The 21,520-nt window shown below is 40.5% G+C and overlaps 1 protein-coding gene across 1 annotated transcript in view; it reads left to right on the top strand.

Annotated features, from left to right (window-relative positions):
- LOC134347114 (uncharacterized) overlaps nt 1–21,520 on the top strand; it is a 76,200-nt gene that overhangs the window by 16,835 nt on the left and 37,845 nt on the right. The window contains exons 5-6 of the mRNA XM_063049263.1: nt 5,344–5,435; nt 13,261–13,337. Coding sequence (XP_062905333.1) covers nt 5,344–5,435; nt 13,261–13,337 — 169 coding nt within the window. The remainder of the gene's footprint in view (nt 1–5,343; nt 5,436–13,260; nt 13,338–21,520) is intronic.

Genomic DNA, 21,520 nt, shown 5'->3' with positions numbered 1-21,520 from the left:
CCAAACATTCATTCCGATTCCCATTCCAATTCTGCCATGTCGATCCATGGCCGCCTCTTGTGCCAAGATTAGGTGACTCTCTGGGTGGGGAAGCAAAACCTTGTTTTCCGTCTAGGTAACCTCCAACCTGATGACATGAATATCGATTTCTCCTTACTGTGACCAAATTCAGGAGGGGTGGCTCCTCTATTCCCCACTCTGACCTTTCACTTCTCACCTGCCTCTTACTTCTCCTTGGGTCCTCCTTCCCTTTCTCCTATTGTCCACACTCCTATCAGCTTTTCTCCTCCAACTCATGACCTTTCTCACCCATCTGGCCTACCTATCACCTTCCAGCTAGTCCCTTTCCCTCCCCCACCACGTGTTTATTCAGGCATCTTTCCCCTTTCTGCTCAGTCCTGAAGAAGGGTCTCGGTCCGAAATGTCGACTGTTTACTCTTTTTCATAGATGCTGTTGACCTGCTGAGCTTATCCAGCATTTTGAATGTTGCATCAATATTGCTTTTATAGAATCTTCAATTCAGTGGAAGGATAAGTTGATCAACGCCTGTGTCTTTTTCAAGCTTAAACTACCTAGCATTGAGGCTCTAGTTACTTTCAGTTTGACACCAGTCATCCCAAAATAAATACTGTACAATATTTTGAGCCTTGTCAGAGGAAAAGATTCAACAAGGTTTTGGGTCTTGAATGTTCGAAGTGGAGAAGGGGCATTTGGAATGATATTTAGAACTTCAAGTCTAAGCAGCAGGAGGACACAGAAATCCTCTGTAAATGGCAGAAGCGATGCACCTCCTCACAAACAACTACTCACCAGCCGCCTTCAGGCATCTCTTGCCTCTTCTGTTTAATTGTCTGTGATTTCTAAAATGCCTACTTCAAAGTCTACATAACCAGCAAAAAAAAATCATCCTTTATCCTTTGCAGCTGTATAAGAGCAATAAGACTAAAAGTTGATAGTTTTGAGCTGAAGTGAATATTTCAACTTTAAAGAGTCCCATGTATTTATCAAATATCACGTAAACTTAAGTTTGCTATGTTTGTCATCTGATAATAACACATTCTAAGCACTAGAACAGTATTTTTTTATATAATGGCAGATTAAATATCTGTATACTATTAGACAGAAATATGGCAATGGTTTCAAAGTTCAAAGTAAAATTTATTATCAAGGTACACACAGATCACCACATACAACCCTGGGATTCTTTTTCCTTGGGCATGCTCAGCAAATCTATAGGACAGTAACAGTAAAGAGATCAATGAACAACATACTACAAATTCAAATATAAATAAATAGCAATAAAAAACAAAAGCATGAAATAACAAGATAAAGAGTCCTTAAAGTGAAATCATTGGTTGTGGGAACACAAGAAACAGAATGAGTATAGTTATCCTCTTTAGTTCCAGAGCCTGATGGTTGAGGGGTAGTACCTGTTATTGAACCTGCTGGTGCGAATCCCGAGGTACTTGTATTTTCCACCTGATAGCAGCAGCGAGAAAAGAGCTTGCTGGTGAGGTTCTTTGATGGATGTTGCTTTTCTACTACAATGTTTCATGTAGATGTGCTCGATGGTGGGGAGGGCTTTATCCGTGATGTTGGGCCAAATCTACTACCTTTTGTAGGATTTTCAAGTCAGGTCAAGTCACTTTTTATTGTTATTTCGACCATAACTGCTGGTACAGTACACAGTAAAAATGAGACAATGTTTTTCAGGACCATAGTGATACATGAACAATACAAAAGCTACACTGAACTACGAAAAACAAACAAAACTACACGAGACTACAGACCTACCCAGGACTACATAAAGTGCACAAAACAGTGCAGGCATTACAATAAATAATAAACAGGACGATATGCACAGTAGAGGGCAGTAGGTTGGTGTCAGTCCAGGCTCTGGGTATTGAGGAGTCTGATGGCTTGGGGAAAGAAACTGTTACATAGTCTGGTTGTGAGAGTGCCTGAATGCTTTAGTGCCTTTTGCCAGATGGCGGGAGGGAGAAGAGTTTGTATGAGGGGTGCGTGGGGTCCTTCATAATGCTGTTTGCTTTATGGGTGCAGCGTGTGGTGTAAATGTCTGTAATGGTGGGAAGCGAGACCCCGATGATCTTCTCAGCTGACCTCACTATCCGCTGCAGGGTCTTTCGATCCGAGATGGTACAATTTCCGAATCAGGCCGTGATGCAACTACTCTGGATGCTCTCAATACAACCTCTGTAGAATGTGGTGAGGATGGGGGGTGGGAGATGGACTTTTCTCAGCCTTCGCAGAAAGTAGAGACGCTGCTGGGCTTTCTTTGCTATGGAGCTGGAGTTGAGGGACCAGGTGAGATTTGCCACCAGGTGAACACCAAGAAATTTGGTGCTCTTAATGATCTCTATGGAGGAGTCGTCGATGTTCTCGAAACACTTCATGATGATGGATGTGAGTGCGACGGGGCGATAGTCGTTGAGGCAGGACACTGAAGACTTCTTCAGCACGGGGACGATGGTGGCGGCCTTGAAGCATGTAGGAATGACGTTGCTGCTCAGGGAGATGTTGAAGATGTCAGTGAGGATCGCAGCTAGCTGGTCTGCACATTCTCTAAGCTCTCTGCCAGGAATATTGTCTGGTCCAGCAGCCTTCTGTGGGTTGACCCTGCACAGGGTTCTCTTCACATTGGCCACAGTAAGACACAGCACCTGGTCGTTTGGAGGAGAGGTGGTCTTCCTTGCTGCCACGTTATTTTCTGCCTCAGAACGAGCGTAGAAGTTATTCAATGCATCTGGGAGGGAGGCATCACCAGCACAGGCAGGTGGTGTTTTCTTGTAGTTGGTGATGTCCTGAATGCCCTTCCACGTGCGCCGCATGTCTCTGCTGTCCTGGAAGTGGCTGTGGATTTGCTGGGCGTGTGCACGCTTTGCCTCTCTGATGGCCCAGGACAGTTTGGCCCTCGCTGTTGTTAGGGCTGCCTTGTCACCTGCTCTGAAGGCGGAGTCACAGGTCCTCAGCAGCGCACGCACCTCCGCGGTCATCCATGGCTTCTGGTTAGCTTGTGTAGTGATTGTCTTGGCCACAGTGACATCATCAATGCACTTGCTGATGTAGCTAGTCACTGATGCTGTATACTCCTCTAAGTTGGTAGAGTCACCAGAGAAGTAAGGGCAGATACTACCTCAGGTGGCACGGCAGCAGCGGCTTTTCGGATCAGGTGTTATTTTAATTTTTTAGTTTAATTTTAAGGCATAATTTCTAATTAGGGCACATGGATAACAGAGCGACTATCTACCATTGCCAGATACTGCTACAATATAGAGATCACCCAAAAACAAACCTTCATGAAGATCTGCTGGTTAAGTTACGCGACTTCGGCTTGCTGAGGGGATCGGGCCTACAGTCCTCAGAGTCGCCTGATGCTGGTGGCGGGAAGTAGGGACGTCGTAAGTGGTGTGCGACAAAGCGGAAGCGAGTCAAGCGGGCAGGAGTCCGTGCCAGGCAAAAAGCAAACCCTAGCTGGCTGGCTGTCCCGTCCATTCTGCTCTCCAATGTCCACTTCCTGGACAATAAGTTGGACTACATCCGACTCCAACGAAATACTCGGTGGGAGTACAGAGTCTGCTGTGCGTATGTTTTCACAGAAACGTGGCTCTCTGATGGAATCCTGGATGCCGCCATTCAGCTGGACAGGCTCGTCTTGTTTCGAGCGGACAGAGATGCAGCTCTTTCTGGTAAGAATTGCAGTGGTGGCTTGTGTGTTTACATCAATACGGAATGGTGCAAGAACTCTGTGCTGGTTTCAAGATACTACTCATCGCTAGTGGAGTTTGTGACTGTTAGATGCAGACCATTTTATTTGCCACGGGAATTCACCACTGTCCTTATAGTCGGTGTCTACATTTCCCCCAGCGCTAATGCCAAGGAGGCGCTCAGTGAACTATATGGGGCTATTAGCAAACTACAGAATGCACACCCTGATGGACTGTTCATTGTCGCCGGAGATTTTAACCATGCGAACCTTAAGTCAGTGCTCCCCAGATTCCATCAGAATGTGGACTTTGCAACGACAGGGGAGAACGCATTGGACCTTGTTTACACAAACATTCCCTACGCCTTCCGGGCGGAGCCCTGCCCCCACCTTGGTTACTCAGATCACATCTCTGTTATGCTAATCCCAGCATACACACCGCTCGTCAGGCACTCCAGACCAGTTCAAAAGCAGGTGAAAACCTGGTCAGCAGGAGCCATCTCAGCTCTTCCAAGACTGCTTTGAGCACACTGACTGGCACATGTTCAGGGAGACTGCAAAGGCATTCCACTCAGAGGCATTGGTGTTCCCATACCAAGCCGTAATGTAGCCAGTGAATACTTTCCAGCAGATATCTATAGAAGTTTGCCAAGGTTTTTGATGACATGCTGAATCTCTGCAGACTCCTAAGGAAGTAGAAGCATTGTCATGCTTTCTTTACAGCTACATTTATGTGAAGGGTTCAGGAGGTTTCCAGTGCAACAGATTGCTAACCATATGTTGTATATTCTTGTGCAAGTGACATAGTGCAGCTATAGTGGATTCCATTTAAAGGAGAGGGTAACTAAACACCCTATGTATTTTGTAACTGCTTACCTTGTCCATTGATCCTAGTATATCAAGACATTTCCTTATGTCCAGTTTTGCAACCATCATACTTGAATGCTGCAGAGCCAGAAACTAAAGGAAATAAGCTGACCGATGCATGTAGGTGTATATAGATGCACACCTATTCTACACAATAACTGTGATGAGTGCAGAATACCATCAGCCCTATTTCTAACTGCATTTTAGGTAGCATCATATTGATACCTAACGGACAGGTATGCAAGTGTTTGCCACTCATATTTGCTGAACACAACTGTCAGCTGTTGCTGGTCATCCACTACATAATGTACTGGGTGGGCACAGGAGTACATTCAGCCAGAGACTCATTCCACTGAGATGCAGCACTGAGCGTCATAGGAAGTCATTCCTGCCTGTGGCCATGAAACTTTACAACTCCTCCCTTGGAGGGTCAGACACCCTGAGCCAATAGGCTGGTCCTGGACTTATTTCATAATTTACTGGCATAATTTACATATTACTATTTAACTATTTATGGTTCTATTACTAATTATTATTTATGGAGCAACAGTAACAAAAACCAATTTCCCCCGGGATTAATAAGGTATGACTATGACTATTTGATGATAGGTATATGTGAGTAAGTAGGTTAATTGAATTTCTTTGTATGACGTTAGGATAGATAAGCCAGTTTGGAAGTCTCAAATATTATTAAACCTCTAATAAGCCCAATAATGCTTCTTGGTTTAGTAAATACAGCTGTATTTCTTAGATCAGGTGTGACATGTTTGACTGGTGTATCTGGCAGTGAAGGAACTACTCCCCATGTGACTTATATTGATATTGAACATAACTACTGTCAAGGTATGTAATGGAATTAATTTCATGTACTTGATTGTTAGTATGCTGTGCTTTATTAAGTGTCAGTAATGACTGACTTTTATTGTTGAAGACAGAGTTACAAATAAATAATCAGACAAAAATTGTTTCTCTGAGGTGAAAATTAATCAATATTTTTGCCAGTTATAATTTAATGTTTGCCACTCATATTTGCTGAACACAACTGTCAGCTGTTGCTGGTCATGATCGCAAGGTGGCACTGTGGAATTTATTTTTGAATCACTTCCATAATAAATAAGTAGATTGCTTATTGATCTCAAACAAAATTACAGTGTCACAGTAGCATTACAGGTGCATAGATATACAAATATTGGAAGAGAAGTAAGAAAGAATAAAAAAAAATAAGGTACCTCAAACACGAGGGGGTCATCGCTTCGCCTGCTATAGGTTGACTTGTCATAAAGCCTAATGGCCAGGGGTAAGAATAACCTCGTATTGCGCTCTTCGAAACAGCATAGTTGTCTTGGTCTATTACAAAAAATTGCTTCTCTGTTCAGCCAAGGTGGCATGCAGAAGGTGAAAAACATTTTCCAGAATTGCCAGGATTTTCTGTAGGGTCATTTCTTCTACTACTGCCTCCAGTGTGTCCAGTTTGACTCCTATAACAGAGCCAGCCTTTCTAATCACTTTATTGAGCCTATTGGCATCACCCGTGTTGATGCCATTGTCCCAGCACACCACCATGTGCATTTATATGCTCTGGTAAAATATTCCATGGTACTGTATACTGTATGTTGTATGTACTGTACTTATGTAACCATGAAATATTTTGACAATTATTTTAAAATATAGCGTTTATAGTTATGGACCAAAATAAGAAAACTTGTGCTTTTAACAAGAAACACATAAGATGGGGTGGGGGTTCATTGGGTCAGGCATCTGTGGAGGGAAATAGACAGTTGATGTTTCTGGCAATATCTTCATCTGGACTGCAGGATGGAGGGAGATGGCCACTATAAAGAGGTGGAGGGAAGGGGTGGAACAAGAGGCAGTAAGCAGTGTGTGGATCCAGGGGAGGAAGGGCCAGAGGCAGATCAGGGGAGTGGAGATGGAAATAGCAACAGAAACTGGGAGGTGAGAGATGGAAGTGACGAAGAGCTGAGTATGATGGAATCTGACAGGAGAGGAAAAATAGCGTAGAATCCGGTGAGGGATGTGGGAAGACAAATGGAAACAATGGGAGAAGGATGTGTGGATGATGGGCAGATGGAGAGGGCAGAGGAAGAGAATGAAACAGGGTGATGGGAGTAATTGTAGGAAGAACTGAGTAAATCGAAAGGAGAGAAAAAAGGACGGAGAACAGTTTACGAGAAAGCGGAGAATTCAGTGTTCATGCTGTTGAGTGGTAGACCATAACGAGTAGAATATGAGGTACTCTTTTGCTCGATTGTGTTTCGTCACACTCTGGCTGTCGATGAGGCTGAGGATAGATATGTTGGTGTGGAAATTGGAAGGAGAATTAAAATGGGTAGCAACTGGGTGCTCCAGATAGCCATGGTGGTTGCTCAGCAAAGTTCAACATGTGATATAAATATTACGTTGCAAAACATTCTATTGAGCAATGGATTTATTTAGTAAAGGAACATGATTCAAACTGTACTTCACTATCAGTAAACACATTGGCCAACAAATTCTCAGTATTTTCCGAAGCTCATACTGCTTTGATGTAAAGCCAAGGTTCAAATTTGTTCAAGGATTGCATGGTAGGCCATGTCCCCTGTAGTTTTCCATCATCACTAGTAAACAAACATTCAGGATGAACAATTCGCCCTGGACTATTATTCACAATCAGACCCCATGGTAGTATTCCAGGTCCCTGATACAAAAGTTGGAACATCATGTTGCATACAAGATGTTGGTGAGACACTTGCAGTGTTGTGTGCAATTCTGGTTACCTACCTATAGGAATTATGTTATTAAGCTAGTAGCAGTGCAGAAAAGACTGACAAGGATGTTACCAGGTCTGGAGTGTATGAATTATAAGGAGAGACTGAATAGCTTAGGTTTTATTTTACCCTTGTCGTGTAGGAAGCTGAGGGGTAACCTTTTTTAGAGGTATATTAAATCATTATGGGTGTAGAGCGGGGGTTCCCAACCTTTTTATGCCTTGGATGAATACCTGTCGATCTCAGGTTGGGAGCCCTGGTGTAGATAAGTGAATGGCCACTTTTTTTTTCTTAAGGTAGAAAAGTCTAAAAGTAGGAAGTCAAAGATTGAAAGTGAGAGGGGGGGACAACTTTAGAGGACCTGAAGGGCAAACTTTTCCATGTGGAGGATGGTGAGTCCGTGGAATAAGCTGCCAAAGTAAGTAGTAGAAGTGGGTATAATTAGAATATTTAAAAGACATTTGGACCAATACATGGTTAGGAAATGGTTTAGAGGTATATAGGCTAAACCCAAGCAAGTGGAAGTAGCTCAGGTAGGCAGATTTCACGTCACATGCTGATGGTGATAAACCTGATTCTGATTCTGATATGGTCAGCAAGGACGAGTAGAACCAGAAGGCCTGCTTGCTGTGCTGTATTACTCTGATCTTTCTGTTCTGTTCCTCTAGAAGTGATGCTTGGAGCTTTTTTTTTCAATAGAGCTTGTATCTTGCATTGGCACTTAATGATTTTGTTCATGTTAATTTTCTTAACAATTTTGTGTTGTTGCAATTTTGAAGTGTAAATTGAGGATCCAGTTTTCCACCACTCCATTTAAATCCTTGCATTTCAAAAAAAATGTGATACACATATCCCAACAAATTGTAGGGATCTGAAACCTGTTGCCTGAAAAGGGGTGGAGGCAGAAACACTTGCTGAAATTCAAGTACACAAATATGCTTTCAGAGTCATTAAGTAATACAGTATGGAAACAGGCCTTTTGGCTCAACTCATCCATGCCAATTATGGTGCTCATCAATCTAGATATTTGCTTGCATTTGGTTCATCTCTCTCTAAACCCATCCTATACATGTATTTTGAATATTGTTATGGTATTTGCCTCAACCAGCTTTTCTGACAGCACATTCTAGATACATGCCTCCCTCTGCGTGAAGTGACCCCAGAGTCCTCTTTAAATCTTTCACCTCTCGCCTTAAATCTACGTCTTCTAGTTTCTAATCCCCCTTCCCTGGGGAAAAAAAGATTGTGGCTGCATGTGTGTATGTGTTCACCCTGTGTCCCTTATGATGGAATACATCTCTATAAGGTCATCCCTGGTGTTGGCATGTGGCCAAGTGGTTAAGGCATCAGTCTAGTGATCTGAAGGTTGCTGGTTCAAGCCTCAGCTGAGGCAGCGTGTTCTTTTACCCTCCAAGGAATATAATCCCAGCTTGCCCAATGATGTCTTTTCTATAACAGGGTGACCAAAACAGAACAGAATACTCTTAAGTATGGTCTCACCAACATCTTGTATAACTGCAAGATAACGTTCCAATTCCTATACTCAATGCCCTGACTGATGAAGACCAGCATTCCAAATGTCTCCTTCATCACCCGGTCTAACTGTGGTACCGTTTTCAGTGAACAAGGTACTGTACTGTTAAGTCTTTCTTTTTCACAGCATAGCCCTTGGTGTTGGATTCACACACCTATCCACCTTTGGCTTGGCCATGCTGCTCTTAAACAATGAACTCTATTAGCTCTCCCGTAGTCTTTTAGAAGTTTAGTCTGCAGCTAAAGATAAAGCAAATAACTCTGCAAGGGCCTCCATAATTTCAACCTGAGCTTCTCACAAGGTCCAAGGATGGACTTGGAGAGGCTCCGGGGATTTATCTGTCTTAATGCACCTTTAGAGTCATAATCCTAGGCAGTGGATCAAGAATTGGCTAGAGCTGTTTTAAGTCTAAAATAAAAATGGAAAATCTCTGTACTGATAGAATAAGAAATGAAGTTAATATTCTAAATTGTGGTGATTTTTTTCTGGCATGTCACTGCTTTCAGATTTCTGGTATCCAAATTCTTGTTTGATTTTTAGCACTAAGTCCATTTTTGTCCAGCAGTGACTGACTAGGCTGGAAATTTAGTGATAATCTTCCAATTTTTTGTAGTCTTCTTCAGTATTGACAATGTACCCAGTGTTTTGACAAGTAGAAATTTTAGAAATTGTATTTGATTCCATTATTGTTCAATATAAATGTTGACACCAGAAGTCGTGCTCTAATCTTCATAGAATCCAATTTTCATCTTCTGTTTTCTTGAGTAGTGTTCTTTATCTTTGTCTCTAAACTGCCAAGTATTGATTTAACTATCTATTCAATTTGTCTGACATTTCTGTATGCTCAGCCTTGTTAATAACAAAGCACCTTTCTGAAGATCTTTCAGTAATCTGGGTATATTATATTTGCTGCATTGCCCCTTTTTATTCTCTTAATATTTCAGAATTTGGTGAGGCTGTTCAGAGAAAAGGTTTCCTTTTCAAATCTATACTATTAATACATTTTTAAAAATTCTGGTTTTTCATCTTTTGCTTTTTAGTAGTGAATCGTTTTATTTCAATCGCTTTTAAAATAAACACTTTCTAGCTTTAGATAACAAGTAGAAACATGTAATTTTGAGATTCCTCTGAAAGTACAATCATCTGGAACTTAATAACTTGGCCGCCATTAGAGCAAGAATCCACTGAAATCACATGGAAAGGATAAGGAAAATACAGAAGAGACAATGCTTTGAAAGAAAGGGTTGGAAGAATCAAGAGAGCAGCTGTCACCTGAATGCTTGGATAATGGCTGGCTGGATATTCATGAGCACCTATCTGAACCAAATGATGTAGTAGCATTTGGTGGAACCATTTTGGATGAGATGATACCATGTTATACATTGGGTATGTTTTTGTTTTCTTATTTTATATCAAGATCAATATGAGTAAAATCCATTTGTTTTCTAAATAACTTAAACTAGAAAACATTTAGCAAAATTAACTGAAGTTGAATGCCAAAACCCATTGTGCCACTTTATATGTTGGGTGTTTATAAATATTCTGGTTTATTATTTTTACTGACTTAAATAGTCATATTGCTGAAATAGATGTCATTTACAGTATTGGTGTATTTTTCCTAAAGGAAGTGTAACAGACTCGACAGATATAAACTTGGAACTTCTACAATTGAAGAAAGAGAAGTTACAGTTGGAAATACTGAATGCCAAATTATGGAACAAAGTGCTTGAGCTACAAAAAGATGTTTTAAATATTCAGAAATGGAACCTACAAACCCTAAACAGCCCATCATCAGTTCAGACTCCGGTATACCCCTCCCAGTTATCATTGACGACGTTCCACATGCCTTCCCAAAATTTGCTGTAATAAATTGAATCAAACTATTTTGGGATTTAAAGTTTAATGCATGTGGATATTTAATTGCTTGTAAAATGTCCAACAATTTATAAAAGTAGTTTGTGAACTATTCTTTGTTCAAGTTGTAATTATGATGTATTTTTGAGACAGCAAGTATTTGTACTTAAGTGGACCAATATTTTTCTCTAAGAAAGTCTCAAATGGTAACTGCGGAAATCGAGAAAGGAAGTCATAAATGTGGAAATGAAGCTATGTTTTTGTATCATTTTTTATTAAAACAGTTATTTGTTTTAGAGATAATATTTTAAAAGAATTTGAGAAATTTGTTTATTCAGACAGAAGTGTTACTTTTTGACTGTTAGTGAGGGAAGTAAATGGGTAAAAGATGATTTGATACATTTTCTAATAAAAAATCTAACAATTTTAAACCAGTTTCAGTTACACTCAAATAAAATGCCCAGAGCTCTGCCTGCGTACTTTCTTTCCATTTACTTCAATAGAACTGAATTCAAGGGATGGTTGAAAATTCCCTTGCTATTAATACTGATTGGACTACTTCCAGGGAAAGAACTTCTTGGGAAATGTGTTTTGTGCTGGAATTTCAATTGATGATAATAGTGGGTCGATATTTGGATGAAAAAAACTGACTGCTAGGAATTAATATACATGAGATGTGATGGCATTGTTTGGTAGAAGTCAATGATAATTTATTTTCAGCAGCCATTTTAATAGTGATTGCTGCTCGTATAGCTTTATTAGAATGGGCAGCATGAGTGAACTTTCAGATTACTGGTTGGGATGAAGAATTAAATGTAGGGAGGTAAATGGTTTAGGTGAATTAGGAATTGTGAATATTACTGAAATTTATTTCCATCCATCTCTGCTTATTAGTCAACAATTCTGATATTAATTGGAACCATTGAGTATTCAACATTATTCAACATTGAGTATTTAGATCAGTTAATGCATTTGAGATAATGTGGTTAGTGTAAATATAACATGGTTTGATAGGATTTTAAGAATCATAGCAAATGTTGTTAAATCTTGATAACCAAAACTATTGGAAATGCCCTGCAACTTCAGCAATGGCATTTCCAGCATTTTCTCTTTCTATTTCAAATTTGAAGCATCTGTATTCTGCTTTTTGTAGCTCCATAAACTTGCATTAAAATATGCTCTAATATATTCTATTTCCATCCAACATGTTTTAAAAAGAAAAGGGAGTGCAGTGATCTTAAAACCTATAAACATAGCTTTGTGTGATCTAATTGCAGTAGCTAGTCTGCACCTTATCATGAATAGAAATGGGAGCGATTTTCAATACTGTCTGATATTTTGTAGTTAAATTTGAGTATTGCTTATGTGGTTTATTATGTCATTCAAAACAATCACTATCAAACCATTAAAGATTCTAACCCAATAAATAAATGTGTGAGCTTATGTATTCCAACTCTAGGCCCAATTAAGTAATTTTATACAGATTAAAAAGACGTATTGGTGCAGAGAAGATCATTCTTGTTCAGTGAAAGTGAAGTGAAACATGATGGTAGCAGGAATAAGTGACTTCATTTGGCATTTAATTTTAATTTCAACTTTTTACTCTTGTATACATGTGCTGAAAAGCTTGTTTTACAGTACATCATCTAATAGCACAGCAAACAAAATAATTTATAGATATAAGGAATTGTCAAACTAATAACAAGAATAAGGTTTTAATGTTTTTCTGACCTTAATAGAAACACTTATTCAAGTTGTGTATATGTGCCTTAATGTTGAAAGATGTGCTGATTGTAATAGATGTAATTTTGATATATGGATGTACAGTTTTAAGAATGAAGTGGTTATTGTAATAATTTAATCTTTCAAATGTTTTGAACATATCAGGCAGTTTGCCTCTGCTTACACTTCTATGGTCACAAAACAAAATGACTTCGTATGTAGATCTCAACAGATAGTGCTCTCCTATTATATTAATAAATCAATGTCTTTTTCATGCCAGTGGAAGAGGAACAGAGCGTGCTTCCTTAAAATAATCCCACACAAATTTATGATCTATTAGACAGTCACTATGACTAGTGTAAAATTTTGAAAATACTTAAATTAAAACTAAGTTTTGTATCAGAAGGAATGATTGCTAACAAAGTACAATGAAAGATGAAATTCAGCCGCAAGCTATGAACCAATGTGTTTTAAAACTAGATTTCAAATTAATCGAAAGATACTGAATTACAAGAGTAAATTAAAACATGGACTATGTATTGAGCTGCCATTTAGACTTTGTTAATGATCTTTCCTGTTGAAAGATGGATTGTGTATTTGTTTAAGACCCAAAAACACCTGAGAGTAGCGTCACATGATAATATTTGCTCTCGATTTGAAGTTTAGATTTGAACTGAACAGCCTAATGCATGTTTTTCTGGTTTAATATTAGTGTTTCCCCACAAGCTTAAGTGTTGTTAATATTCTAGAAGCAATTTTAAGTTTATAATTGTTAATTCATGTTACCGTGCAGAAGATTCAGAAGATACAGATGAAACAATGTTGGATACTGAGATGAGTAATGATCTGCCAGCCCAAAGTAGTCAACAGGTAAATTGTATTTGTTCAGAAGTAGTAAATTATTTTAGATATGCTATATAATTAATGTGTTACCAATTCCTTCTGACTCAGAATTTTTTGGTAAATCCTGGAGCTGAGTGCTTCATTCTCAATCTTAAACTTGATTTATATCTTGTTGGTTTTCTCAAGGAGACCAGTGGGTGAAATAGACCCTGATATATCTACAGAATCATACTGCTCTTAGGTTGTGCGACGATCTGAACTGTTACTATTTTCCTGCATTTGGCCGTATCAATCTAAATCTTTTCTATCTATGTACCTGTCTAAATGTCTTTTAAACAATTAAGACCCCACACCTCACCACCCGCCCCAAAGACCCAATAACATATTTGTGAACGTTTAGTGCACCCTTTCCTAACTTCCTTTTATAGCAAGGTGACCAGAACTATACGCAGTACTCTCTCAGGTCCCTCTGTCAGATTGTACTCTTGTAATATGATGTTCCAACTCTATTCTGTGCGCTGACTGACGAAGGCAAGCATACGAGATGCTGCATTCAGTTTCCTGTCCACTTGTGTTTCTGTTTTCAGGGAATTGTGTGATTGTTCTCCCAGGTTCCTTGGAACTCTCTCTAAATCGATGGTTTGTGGCAAATTTGTAGATAATACAAATATCGTTGGAGTGGCAGGTAGTGTTGAGGAAGCAGGGAGTCTGCAGAAGGACTTGGATAGGTTGGGAGAATGGGCAAAGAAGTGACAGAATTTAGAGATGTATGGTCATACACTTTAGTAGAAGTAATAAAGACAATAAGACATGAGAGCAGAATTAGGCCATACAGCCCATCAAGTCTGCTCTGCCATTCCATCATGGCTGATCCTGGATCCCACTCAACCCCTACATTTGCCCTCTTACTATAACCTTTGATGCCCTGAGCAACTAGGAAACTATCAACTTCTGCTTTAAATATGCCCACGGACTTGGCCTCCACCGCAGTCTATAGAGCGTTCCACAGATTCACTACAGTCTGGCTTAAAAAAAAAATCCTCTTTGCCTCTGTTCTAAAAGGTCGCCCCTCAATTTTGAGGCTGTGCCTTCTAGTTCTGGATACCCCCACAATATTTGGTAGGTTTCAATGAGATCCCCCCCCCCCGAGTTCTTCTAAATTCCAGTGAGTACAGGCCCAAAGCTGCCAGATGTGCATATGTTAACCCCTTCATTTCCAAAATCATCCTTGTGAACCTCCTCTGGATTCTCTCCAATGACAACACTTCCTTTCTGAGATGTGGGGCCCAAATCTGTTGACAGTACTCCAAGTGCGATCTGACTAGTGTCTTCTAAAGCCTCAGCATTATCTCCCTACTTGCACATTCTGTTCCCCTTGAAATAAATACCAATATTGCAGTTGCCACCTTTACCACAGACTGAACCTGTAAATTAACCTGGAAATCTTGCACAAGGACTCCTAAGTTCGTTTGCACCTCTGATGTTTGAATTTTCTCCCCATTTAGATAATATTCTGCTTTATTGTTCCTTTTACCAAAATGTCTTATCATATATCTCCCAACACTGTATTCCATCTGCCATTTTTTGCCCATTCTTCCAATTTGTCTAAGACCTGCTGAAATTGCATTGCTTCCTCAGCACTACCTACTCTCTATAACTATCTTTGTATCATCCACAAACTTTGCCACAAAGCCATTAATTCCATTATCCAAATCACTGATAAACAATGTGAAAAGTAGCAGTCCCAATACTGATCCCTGAGGAACACCATTTGTCACAAACAGCCAACCAGGGAAGCCCCCCTTTATTCCCACTGGCTGCATAGCAGGCATTGACTTTTCTAAATAGGAAGAAAATTCAGAAATCAGGGATGCAAATAGAGTCGGAAGTGATAGAGCAGAATTCGCTAAAGGTTAAGTCAGTAGTAAGAATGGCAAATGCAATGTTAGCATTCATTTTGAGAAGACTGGAATATAAAAGCAAGATTGTAATGCTGTGGCTTTGTAAGGTACTGGATCAGACCACATCTGGAGCACTTTGAACTGTTTTGTGCCCCATATATAAAGAATGATGTCCTCACATTGGAGAAGGCCCAGAGATTTATGAAAATGATGCTAGGGATAAAATGGTTAATTAATAATGAACATTTGATGGCTCTGAGATTGTACTCACTGGAGCGTAGAAGAATGAGGGGGCAGCTGATTGAAAAATATTAAAAATTGAAAGTCCTAGATAGTGGATGTGGAGAGGATGTTTCCAATGGTGGGAGAGTCTAGGATCAGAGGGCAAAGCCTCTGAATAAAATCCCTCTAGAACACAGATGAGGAGGAATTTCTTCAGCCAGAGGTTGATGAATCTGTGGAATTTGTTACCACAGATGGCTGGGAAGGCCAAAATGTTGGGTATATTTAAAGCAGAGGTTGATGGGTTCTTGATTAGTAAAGGTGTCAAAGGTTATAGGGAGATGACAAAAGAATGAGTTTGAGAGGAAGTAATAAATCAGCCATGATTAATGGCAGAGCCGACTTGATGGGCTGAATGACCCAATTCAGTTTTATGATTCTCTAACACTCTCCAGAGCCTGATCATTTAATGTTCAATTCCTGTTCTGGTTTAACTGGCCAAAATGCAATACTTAGTACTTGTTTAAATTAAATTCTATCTGCTATTATTTGTCCTATTTCCCTAGATCCTGTTATGTTCTTAGATCACTTCCTTCATTGTCCTGCATTGTGGTGTCACCAACTAACCACATTAACAACACTGCCATCCAAATCATTAATATAGATGACAAATAACAATGGAAGCAGTACCAATCCCTGCCGCACACCACTGGTCACAGATTTCCAGTCTAAATAACAACCCTCCGTTACTGCCCTCTGACTCCCTCTGCTAAGCCATTTTTTTTATCTAGTTGGCTAGGTTATCCTGGATTTCACGTGATCTAGCCTAACACATGTGACCTTGTCAAAGTCCTTGCTAAAGTCTGTCACCCCGTCCTCATCGATCTTTTTGGTCACCTCTTCAAACAAAAAAATTTGAATTCGTGAGACTGTACTTCCCAAATGCAAAGCTATGCTAACTGTGCCTTATTAGATCCCGCCCTTCAGAATCCTCTCCCGTAATTTTCCCATTACTGATGTTAGGCTCACCTGTCTGCAATTGCCTTGCTTGTACTTGCAGTACTTCATCCATTGCCAAATATTTAATTAAATACTGTTTGATTATCTAAAATCTTTATTCTGATTATGTCGTACTTAAGGCACTTAGAAATAAAACATGTAAATTTTGCAATGTTGATTTTCCAACAGAGCTGTATATGAAAGGAATGAGGATTATAAAGAGACAACTGCTATTATTTGACAAATTCACTGATCTTCCATTCATTTTGAATGTAGCCTTGTTGAGATCTAAGTACAGAAGGTGGCAGCCTTATATAAATGGGAACTTGTTTAACTAGTAATGTATCATTTTAAAAGTTATTCTTGAAGCATTCTGCTTTTTCCATACATTAATACCTTGAACAAGAATGCACTGAGCATTTACTGCATTTAAACTTAAGCATGTCAAAATGTTAGGGCCTTTACACAATTCAATGTGGATAGTGGAGACATGAGACTGCGGATGCTGGAATCTGGTGCGATAAACAATCTGCTGGAGGAACTCAGCAGATTGAGGACCATCTGTGGGAGGAAAGGTATTTGTGGATGTTTCAACCTAAAGGGATGTCCTTCTGAGGCTGTGCCTTCTGGCCCTATACTCTTCCACTAATGGAAGCCTCCTCTGCACATCCACTCTCTCTAGAGCTTCCAATATTCAGTACATTTCAATGGGATCTCCCCTTTTTCTTCTAAACTCCACTGTGTGTAGGCCCACAGCCATCAAATGCACTTCATACATTAACCCTTTCTACCCAGGACCATTCTCATAAACCTCTGGACCATCTCCAATGGCAGCACATCCTTCCTTAGATATGGGGCCCAAAAGTACTCACAATACTCCAATTTAATTTGATCTATGCCTTAAAAAGTCTTTGTATTACATCCTTCCTTTTATATTCTAGTCCTCTCAAAATAAATGCATCACAACCTGGTATAGAAGTTGTCCTGTCCAAGACAGGAAGAAGCTGCATGAACACAGCCCAGCATATCACACAAACCAGTCTTCCGTCCTTGGACTGACTCACTTTACACCACACACTGTCAGAGCAGTGCTGCCAGGATAATCAAGGACACGACCCACCCAGCCAACACACTTTTCATCCCTCTTCCCTCCGGGAGAAGCCTCAGGAGCTTGAAGACTCGTACGGCCAGATTTGGGAACAGCTTCTTTCCAACTGTGATAAGACTGCTGAACGGATCCTGACCCGGATCTGGGCCGTACCCTCCAAATATCTGGACCCGCCTCTCGGTTTTTTTGCACTACCTTACTTTCCCTATTCTATTTTCTGTTTATGATCTATAATTTAAATTTTTAATATTTATTATCGATTTGTACTCCAGGGAGTGCGAAGCGCAGAATCAAATACAGGTAGCCCCTGCATTTCGAACGTTCGCTTTACGAAAGCTCACTGTTACAAAAGACCTACGTTAGTTCCCTGTTTTCGCTAACAGAAAGGTGTTTTCACTGTTACGAAAAAAACAGCGCAGGATAAAAGGCAGCTCACAGAAAAAGCAGTGCATGAAAAATATCCGCGTGCCCCGAGCAGCCGCGGTCCTCCGGATCGGAATGGCATTCTTGTCGGCATTGCTTAAACACGTGCCTGTGAGCAGCCGTTTGCAAGATGAGTTCTAAAGTATCGGAAAAGCCTAAAAGAACTCGTAAAGGTGTTACACTTAGCGTAAAACTAGACATAATTAAGCGTTTCGATCGTGGTGAACGAAATAAGGACAAAGTGAGTTTGGCTTGTGGAAGTTGACGAAGATGATGTTGAAGAGGTTTTGGCATCTCATGACCAAGAACTGATAGATGAAGAGCTGATGCAATTGGAAGAGGAGAGGATAACAATCGAAACCGAATGCAATAGCGAAAGTGAAGTCGTCCAGGAACTGAACGTGAAGCAACTGCGTGAGATTTTCGCTGCAATAATAAAGTACAACTTTAATTTTGAAAGGGTACGTTGGTTTAGGGCATATTTGCAGGATGGTTTGAGTGCTTACAAAGAACTGTAGAGAAAAATGTGCGAGGCTCAGCAGTCAAGCAAGCCTTCCACATCAGCCACAGCAGACAAACAAACCTCGACCTTCGACATTAAGGCAGGAAGTCATAGGAGAAGATGAGCTGCCTGCCCTAATGGAAACAGACGACAATAAGTTGACACCCCAGTGTCCCACCACCCCAACCCCCGGGCCGTGGACAGATACCGATTCGCGGAGAATGCAGCGGTAGCCGGGAGGCACACAGCACATCTTTAAGAAAAAAGCCAAAATAAACATGCTAATTAATTAGGTGCTGCCCGGCACGTAATTGTCAGCCCAGATCAGAGGCAACGCAATTGTCAATCGGTTCTGATCTGGCCAACAATTAACGTGCTGGGTGGCACCTAATTAATTAGCATGTTTATTTCAGCTTTTTTCTTAAAGATGTGCTGTGTGCCTCCCGGCTACCGCTGTACTCCTGCACGCTTCATGGATCGGTATCGGTTCGCTGTCCGGAGGGTGGGGGCCGCTGCACCACCCCAACCTCCGACGACTCAGCCTAACACACCATCATCAGTGTGCTCGGCGCTGTCTTCCCGATTCCCGTAAGTGATACTACACTGTACATACATTATTTCTACTTCATATCGGCTGTGTTATTTGGTATGATTTGGCTGGCTGGCTTCCTAGCTTAAAAGTTACTGGAGAGAGTGTTTTTGCCAACAGCGCTTGCGTGAGATTTTCTGCCGAGAGCACTTGCATGAGATTTTCGCTACGGCCAACAGTGCAGCAATGATAGTGGAAAAGTATTTCTACTTTATATAGGCTGTGTATTTATCATATCATTCCTGCTTTTACTGTATGTTACTGTTATTTTAGGTTTTATGTGTTATTTGGCATGATTTGGTAGGTTATTTTTGAATCTGCGAACGCTCACAAAGTTTTCCCATATAAATAAATGGTAATTGCTTCTTCGCTTTACGACATTCTGGCTTACGAACCGTTTCATAGGAACGCTCTACCTTCGGATGGCGGGGGAAACCTGTATTGCTGTGATGATTGTACGCTCTAGTATCAATTGTTTGGCGACAATAAAGTATAAATGCTAACATTGCATTTGCCTTCCTTACTGCTAACTCGATCTGCTAGATGACCTTTAGGGAATTCTGCACTAAGATTCCCAAGTACCTTTGCACCTCTGATTTCAGAATTTTCTCCCCATTTAGAAACTAGTCTAAGCCTTTATCCTTCCACCAAAGTGTGTGACTATACACTTCCTTATGCTATATTTTTTCTGCCACTTCTTTGTCCAATCTACTAATCTGTTCAAATCGTTCTGCAGTCTCCCTGCTTGTTGATCATTACCTACCCCTCCACCTATTTTTGTATCATCCAGAAGCTTGGCCGCAAAATCCATCATCCATTCATTAATACATAATGAGAAAAGTAGTGGAGCCAACACTAACCCCTGCGGAACACCACTAGTCACCAGCAGCCAACCAGAAAAGGCCCCCTTTATTCCCATTCTTTGCCTTTAGCCAGCCAGCTAATCTTCAATCCATGCTAATATATTTCCTGTAGTACCGGGGCTCTTGTTCAGCAGCCTCGCGTGGCACCTTGTCAAATGCCTTCTGGAATCCAAGTAAACAACATCCACTGACTCTCTTCTGTCTTTCCTGATTTCAACAGATTTGTCAAGCTTGACTTTTCCTTAAGGAAACCACGCTGACTTTGGTCTATTTTATCATGTACCTCCAAGTACTCTGAAACCTCTTTGTTAACAATGGACTCTTATTATTTTGCCTACCACTACAGTATGGCTAACTGGCCCATAATTTCCCGTCTTTTGCCTCCCTCCCTTCCTAAACAGTGGAGAGACATTTGCAATTTTTCCTGTTCTCTGAAACCATTCGAGAATCTGATGATTGTTGAAGGATCACTACTGAAGCCCCCAGAATCTCTTTAGCTGCCTCTTTCAGAACCCAGGGGTTCAGGAGACTCATCTGCCTTCAGACTTTTCAGCTCTCCAATCACCTTCTCCTTAGTAACAGCAACTACACTTATTTCTGCCCCCGACACTGTCAACTAATTGACAAAGTGCTTCATCCTTGCATACTTTACCCATCATGGATTAGATAATATTGGTGTTCAAAGGATGTGCTTTTACAAAAATTGTTTAATGTCTTAATGAAGTTGCAGCAAGTGATTAGGAGTGCAAATGATAAGTTAGTTTTTATAAGAGTAAGAAAAATCTTACTGCATTTGTATTAGGCCTTAGGTGACTGGGAGGCATTCATTTCAAACTCATCTATAAAGAAAAGTGGGCATTTATTTAGCTTTTAGTTGCTACAAGGTGTTAGAAGTTGCAAAATAGAGTCAATCTTCAGTGTGAGCAATGTGAAGTTGTAAGTGTGTAGGTACAGCAGTCGAGGAAATCAGGTTTAGTATGATAGATGATTTTCATGAAAGCTGGGTCTCCAAGTGAACAGTGCTATGTAAATGGCAACAATCAATATCAACTGAGGTTGTATAAAAACAACCAAACATTTATTAAACATGGATAAACGATAAGGAAAAAAACAAACGAAAACTTTAACTGGAAGTTAACCACTATGCAGCCGTTCAACAACTCGTCACTCGGCACTGGATTCTTAAAGTGTTAAATGCGAAAACAGTTCTTAAAGTTATAACGCAAACAACAGGAATTCTGCAGATGCTGGAAATTCAAGCAACATACATCAAAGTTGCTGGTGAACGCAGCAGGCCAAGCAGCATCTATAGGAAGAGGCACAGTCGACGTTTCAGGCCGAGACCCTTCGTCAGGACTAACTGAAGGAAGAGTGAGTAAGGGATTTGAAAGCTGGAGGGGGAGGGGGAGATGCAAAATGATAGGAGAAGACAGGAGGGGGAGGGATAGAGCCGAGAGCTGGACAGGTGATAGGCAAAAGGGGATACGAGAGGATCATGGGACAGGAGGCCTAGGGAGACAGATGGGGGGGGGGTGACCCAGAGGATGGGCAAGAGGTATATTCAGAGGGACAGAGGGAGAAAAAGGAGAGTGAGAGAAAGAAT

The sequence above is a fragment of the Mobula hypostoma genome, chromosome 5, assembly GCF_963921235.1.
Source record: "Mobula hypostoma chromosome 5, sMobHyp1.1, whole genome shotgun sequence".
Lineage (NCBI taxonomy): Eukaryota > Metazoa > Chordata > Chondrichthyes > Myliobatiformes > Myliobatidae > Mobula > Mobula hypostoma.
This window is presented reverse-complemented; position numbering and strand designations above follow the sequence as displayed.